This window comes from Rhipicephalus sanguineus, chromosome 7, assembly GCF_013339695.2.
Source record: "Rhipicephalus sanguineus isolate Rsan-2018 chromosome 7, BIME_Rsan_1.4, whole genome shotgun sequence".
NCBI classification, from domain to species: Eukaryota; Metazoa; Arthropoda; class Arachnida; order Ixodida; family Ixodidae; genus Rhipicephalus; species Rhipicephalus sanguineus.
The window spans coordinates 1,873,492-1,879,865 of NC_051182.1; the positions used below are offsets into that span (position 1 = coordinate 1,873,492).

Below are 6,374 nucleotides of genomic sequence, written 5' to 3' on the forward strand. Positions count from 1 at the left end.
AGAACGAGGACGGGCGCAGACGCGCGACTAGTTTATTCTTTGTTTCAGAAGAAAGCGCTTATTTTTACAACACAAACCGCAAATTCATCTACGCACATGCGAAAAACCTGCTTTCATCGTGATACGATCTTACTGATGTATCGCTGACGCAAACATCTTTCTTATCGGTGATGAGAAAAGCCTCGGCAAGCTCACGTGCCAACTGGTCACGACTGCGTCTTAAAATTTTCGTCCTCGCCAGTGAAGGCTGGCATGGTTTACCACAGACAGCCAACGGGCATGCGCTGCAGTCAAGGAGCAGATTACACCCCCTTGTCCCGTCTTTATCGAAAGCCCTTAGTCGCTCATTTATACACCGGCCCGTTTCGCCAATGTAAACTTTCCGACATGTCAGAGGGATTTCGTATGCCACGCCCCGTCGAACACTCGACGAGTCCGCCCCTCGTTCCCTTCTTGTGCATATTCCTTTTGCGCAGCACCTAGTTTAATTATGTACGACCAACTCGATCAGCAGAATGCATTATTGTAGTGTGTAGTTTAATAGTAATATCTGGGGTTTAACGTGCCAAAAACCAAGATATGATTATGAGGCACGCCGCAGTGCAGGGCTCCGGAAATTTTGACCATCTGGTGTTCTTTAACGTGCGCTGACATCGCACAATACACGGGCCTCTAGCATTTCGCCGCCATCGAATTGCGACCACCGCGGCCGGGGTCGAATCTGCGACCTTCGGTGGAGTGCGTCGTTTAAACAAGCAAAATAGAAACACAGGGGAAAGCGCACTGCTCCTGTATTTTCGTCGTCCTCGTTCAAGTTACGAGATTAGCTTTCTAAGGTGACACGTGCATTGTGTCAGCCTAGCGAGGGTGGTTTGAATTAAGCACCTAAAAGAATACACACACACAAACGTTTTACAATAAATTAGGAATTTTATTTCCCCATTTCTTCTCACCCTCTTTTTGACCCGTGTGCCGGATACATCTTCCGCTTGCCTCTTGCAAAATTGTTGACTGAAAGAGAAAAGTCCATGGTTCAGTTCAGAGCTCAACTTTTTCTGCTGTAACGAGCAATTTGGACCATCTACATTGCGTTTGAAGTATCAATACTGCAACATCAATTCGTCTGGCGAGTGAAAAATATATATTCATTTATGTACATATTGACGGAATTTTTTGGTGCACCGAACGTGCTTAGGAAAAGAAGAAACACACCTTTGCCGTTACCTTCACTTGCCAACAGTTTCGACTAGCGCTCTGGCGCTCATCAGGTCTTTGCGAACTGACGAAGGCCTGTTCGTCGATCGAAATAATGGTAGAACAAGATAAACGCGACGGTCATACATATATGTAGGCACTGCGGCCGCCTTTATACAAGGTGCAGCATCCGTGCGCATGCGCGACAACGCGTGTGTGATTATGCATACTATAGTTAATTGAGGGATAGCTCTCTATCATATAGTTGAAGTGATGGTCTGCTGATGCATCGATTCCCGGCCTTCCTGATAAAGAACGCTTCTGTAATCTCTCTTTCTTCGTTTTTGCTTTCTTCAAAAACCTTCTGCGCTTGTCCCGTGTGCTAGTTCTTGTGTCCCGTCAGTCGCGCAGTTCCTTACCATTCTAATGTCAAAAACCTTGTCTAGTAGAATATAGGATTGTATTTGCAGTCCTTGTAATGCACAACCATGTGGCTACCATACCCATTTTTTACGTTGCATACATGCAGTCTGGCTCACTCATTAAAACATTGGCTTGTTTCTTTTATCTTTCCACAGCCCAACGCTATTTTGTAGACGACACCTGATTCCTCAGGTAACGATATTATGCATAATCACACGTGTTGTCGCTCATGCTCACGGATCTTGCACATTGTAAAAAACCGGCTGGAGTACTTTCAACAAATTCAGTTGAACGGCAGCGCTCTTTCTTGTCTCTGTGTTTCATTCCTACTGTTGTTTTGCTGTACCTACGATATTAAGAACGAACCAAGTCGCCCAAATCAAGCTCTTGTTGCAACTGGTGGATCAGCCCCTTAATACATTGAGAAAGGCTGGCCCACTAGCCACAATTGTACAAGTACGTTTCTTCTTCCGTACACTTTTTTATGTCGTATATGTGGCCTCAAGAAACATCTTCAGTATTTTCATTCCAGTCGCAACCTACGTCACCAGTGCGCAAGGTTTCTCGCTTCGCTGTCCTTGTATGGATGTACTCACCTATGGTAAGAATAGAGTTTAACCGTAGTGTCCGAAGCCGTGGCCATAGCCGTAACCGTGGCCGAGGGCAACGCCATAGCCGAGACCATGTCCGTAGCCAAGACCATGGCCGTAACCATGACCATAGCCGTGGGCAACAGCAACAGCTGTGAAGAGATGATATGCATGAATTATCTCTGCTGTCATAATTAACCAGTGAATGCGTAAGGAATTAGGTTGTCATAAAACTGTGCTGTATGTTCTGCTTAAATACGGGCAGCCATTTCTGATTCAATAATACTGCCGAAGTAATCCCCGGTATCGAATTCTTTTATGTGTTAATGTGCTGCCGATAAACAGGCACTCAGTCAAGTTTCAGCTCTGCTACAGGTCTTAACATTGCAGAAATAGTTATCATGCTCTTGTTTTCTCGCCGAGCAACGAAGCCCTTTTATTTATATATTTATTTGTACCACTACACATATTTATTCATACCACCGCAAACCTGAATTCTAGGTTTTAAGCAGGAGCGGGTTACAATTTCGGTGCCACGTACTTGAAAAAAAAAAAACAGCGCAAAACTACAAACAAACGGAAGAGAAGAAGCGTTATCGGTGCGTCAAGTAGGGCACTGAATACAACATCATTTCAGATTACGAGCGCTACATGTATAAGCACAAGTGGTCACACTTGAGACATTGCTAAAGAAAACGGTAAAGAATATTCCTTCTAAAAAGAGACAGGGCGTGCAAACACGGACACAAGAGAGAGATCAGGACACCACAAACGCCGACTAACAACTGAAGAGACGCACAACGGCTGAAAAGAAAGAAGGCACGAAAACTTATCTGCGCATGCCCATGCAACCGGCGAACCTATCAATCCGGCACGCGTGGCGGTCTACGTAGAAGATAACTGTTAAGGCATTTGATTTCATCTTTATGCAAGTTAATCGACGGTTGGCTCACGCATGCGCTACCACTATTCTCGATATGCCGTGCTTCAATCATCAGGCGCGTTTCTTCATTTCTATGACGGTACAACACTGCGCATTCATTCGATGAATGCGCAGTGTTGTACCGTCATAGAAATGAAGAAACGCGCCTGATGATTGAAGCATGGCATATCGAGAATAGTGGTAGCGCATGCGTGAGCCAACCGTCGATTAACTTGCATAAAGATGAAATCAAATGCCTTAACAGTTATCTTCTACGTAGACCGCCACGCGTGCCGGATTGATAGGTTCGCCGGTTGCATGGGCATGCGCAGATAAGTTTTCGTGCCTTCTTTCTTTTCAGCCGTTGTGCGTCTCTTCAGTTGTTAGTCGGCGTTTGTGGTGTCCTGATCTCTCTCTTGTGTCCGTGTTTGCACGCCCTGTCTCTTTTTAGAATGAATACGTACCAACTAGCTCAGCTCTCTGTTATTCTAAGAATATTCCACTTAAGTTGTGTTGCAGTAAATATTTATTGTCGTAATGAGTAGTATCTATAGTATTTAGTACTTCAATGGAGAATTGTAGCAATCAGCTCAGCAAAACATAGTTTGTTAGCATATTAAGCAGTACAAAAGCAGCGACAAAACGTTTACCTCGCCCACAGAGCTTTAATATTTGCTACATTGATCATTATCCAAAGAAGCCGAATGGTGAAAACAACTACATCAAAGCTGAGCTGTCATTTAAGGCACTGTAAGTGTGCATTTGAGTATTTCCGTAGGTAACCAAGGCAAAAATGGGTAGACTTGAAGCATAGTCGGCGAACATACTACAATCGTCGACTGCTCACACTTACCACGAGCAGGAGCATGATGAACAGTCTTCTGCACAGAGGTGGCCACAATGGCACCGTGGTGGCCGTGTCCGTAGCCGTGGCCGAGGGCGTAGCCATGTCCATAGCCGTGGCCATAGCCGTAGCCAAGACCGTAGCCGTGACCGTAGGCGAGGCCGACGCCATAGCCGTGGCCGAGGCCGTAGCCACCGGCGTAGGCCGCGGCGATGACACCGAAGAAGGCGAGGAGGGTCTGCGCAAAACAGAAAATATAATGCTGAAGCGTCGCATAGCTTTAGTAATGATGAATTTTTGAATATGGCAGCTCCAAACATTTTATGGATTTTCTGCCGCACTAAAAACATCATTGCAGATTCGTAATTTCTTTCTGTCAAGTGCTATTTCTGCTTTTCATGTTGCGACTACATGATACGTGGAGTTCTATTAATAGCATCATGCGCAAACACAAAAGAAAGTAGTGTGGCAGTGCAGGGGCATACACAAGCATACTCCATATCAGTATATTTTGTGTTTAGCGCATAATTATCAAGACGGTGACACAGGTGTCTCTGTGTGTGCACTTCGGCCAATCGGTCATATAGCGGTGGAAAGTGATAGAAGCCTGTCTGTGCACATGGTTCGACGAAAGAATGAATTCTGGTTGTATAGAACAACTTAGCAGGATCATATTTCTATGTAGTGGTTACGTTTTCGGACGACTCACACTTTTTAACATTACAAAATTACGCAACGTGTAGGGCTGGACATCTCTGCTCATTTATCAATGTCTGATTTCGGAGATGCATGTATTTATAAAACATTCCTTATCGTGATATAACGCTTTTTCTGGTAAGTGATGGGGTAAACCTCGTGCCGAAAGCGCCTCAACTCGGCGCACGGGTAATATATGTTTAAGTACACGTAACTCAAATTGTTGTCAAAATCCAAAGCACAGAGCTGAATTCGGCAGACGATAATTTCTTATTCGTTACCGGGAAGCGTAAGTAATACGAGAGAATTTATTCCGTTCATTTACTTTCCTTATTTCCTTACCTAACTAAATTGAACTTCTTAGGTGTTACGCCTTAAGTACTGATGAAGGCGCGTGTAACCTCGGAGTAGCTTTTGGGTCTCTCTAGTGTGTGCCCGAAGCACGAGCGCTTTTGCATTACCCCACAGTGGAAACGAAGGGACGCTTTAACCAGCGCCATCGAGCTCAACAACGGCAGGTTACTTCTGCAGTATCACAAGATGGAAAGGATAGATGTATAGTAACTCGTGGAAGACATCATTAGTAATATCAGCAGCACATTGAACAATGTGCTTCCAGTAGGCCTTTCGCAATTAGTTTAACTTAATCCTGTCGTATTTCAGCTGTCCATTGTCGGAAAACTTGCTAATCGCCCTTATTTTAACTAGCGACCGATGTGTGGTATTTCAGCACACTTTCTCAATGCCGACTTCTTCGCCGTCCAAGCATTTCGAAGGGAAAAGATTACAAAAACGTCGGAGTCCAACGGCGACCGAAATGTTCAATAATTGTAATTGCGCTGCACTTTCACACTTGTTTGCGCAGCGGCTCGTACAAACAAAGTGCTGAGAGACTTACGTATCCGTTCATGTTGGGTTTGGGTGCTCGGAAACGGGAATTTCCAGTGTCCGGAGCACCATTGCTCGCGCCCTTTTATACCGCACAGCGACAGGCACTTTGTACCAAGTGACGAGAGGAGGGTGACCACAAAAATGCCGACGGGGAAAAGACAATGCACACACACACAAGACACACCCCTCCTCACCGCTGGTCTCCTTTATTTCCCCCGAAGGCAGGCCCGTTTGGTTCTTTCTTGCCGGGTGACCTACGGCGATCCATTTCTTTCTTCGCCGTTTTGTCCGCCGAATGGGCGTCGGCCGCCGTCTTTTCGCTAGCGATGACCTCGCACTCCAACGCTCGAGGTGTCACACGCTTACCCTCATTACTCCCGTTGGCGCCATACTGGTGTCCGTTTTTGTTTTCCCTCTTCGGTGCACTCAGATCTATGAGCATGTGTTTTCATTTTGCTTATTTTCCATGATTTGTCGCCAAGAGCCCCAGAAAATACCCGAGGGCGATACGAAGGCATGTAAAGTACGACGAAATTACAGGAAACATAAAAATATTCCGATACCACTACTGTACTCTTATTGCAAAGCACTGCAACATATGAGTATCAAACGCACGGGTAGATTTTTTGCTGATATAAATTTTCTCTCTAAATACTATCATGGCTTTCGTAGAGTCTTTACTATTGTTACCAAATTAACTGCCAATAGTAACAACTTTCCTATTGTTCTTCGCGAGACTGGCTGTATTCACGCAATTTTCTTCCATTTTAGGAAAGTATATGCCATGTTTCATAATCTCACTTTGTCGTAACAC

General features: G+C 45.0%; 1 protein-coding gene across 2 annotated transcripts; it reads right to left on the minus strand.

Annotated features, from left to right (window-relative positions):
- Window positions 1–910: 910 nt before the first annotated feature.
- Window positions 911–5,614, minus strand: LOC119399271 (keratin-associated protein 21-1-like). Of its 2 annotated transcripts, XR_007416705.1 has the most exons (5): window positions 5,568–5,614; window positions 3,983–4,211; window positions 2,214–2,359; window positions 1,890–1,963; window positions 911–1,011 (listed from the first exon to the last, which is right to left on the minus strand). XR_007416705.1 is itself a non-coding variant. In XM_037666085.2 (4 exons), the coding sequence occupies exons 1-3, from the start codon at window positions 5,577–5,579 to the stop codon at window positions 2,232–2,234; spliced, it is 369 nt and encodes a 122-aa protein (XP_037522013.1). In that variant the 5' UTR covers window positions 5,580–5,614; the 3' UTR covers window positions 911–1,011; window positions 2,214–2,231. The 2 variants fall into 2 exon arrangements, 1 of the variants encoding a protein (XP_037522013.1); XM_037666085.2 differs by lacking the exon at window positions 1,890–1,963.
- Window positions 5,615–6,374: the final 760 nt, after the last annotated feature.

Excerpts from the sequence above, each read along its gene's own strand:
- LOC119399271 (XM_037666085.2), bottom strand. Across the intron at positions 2,360-3,982 it reads TCATCATGCTCCTGCTCGTG|CTGTTGCTGTTGCCCACGGC; the intron begins GTAAGTGTGAGC and ends ATCTCTTCACAG.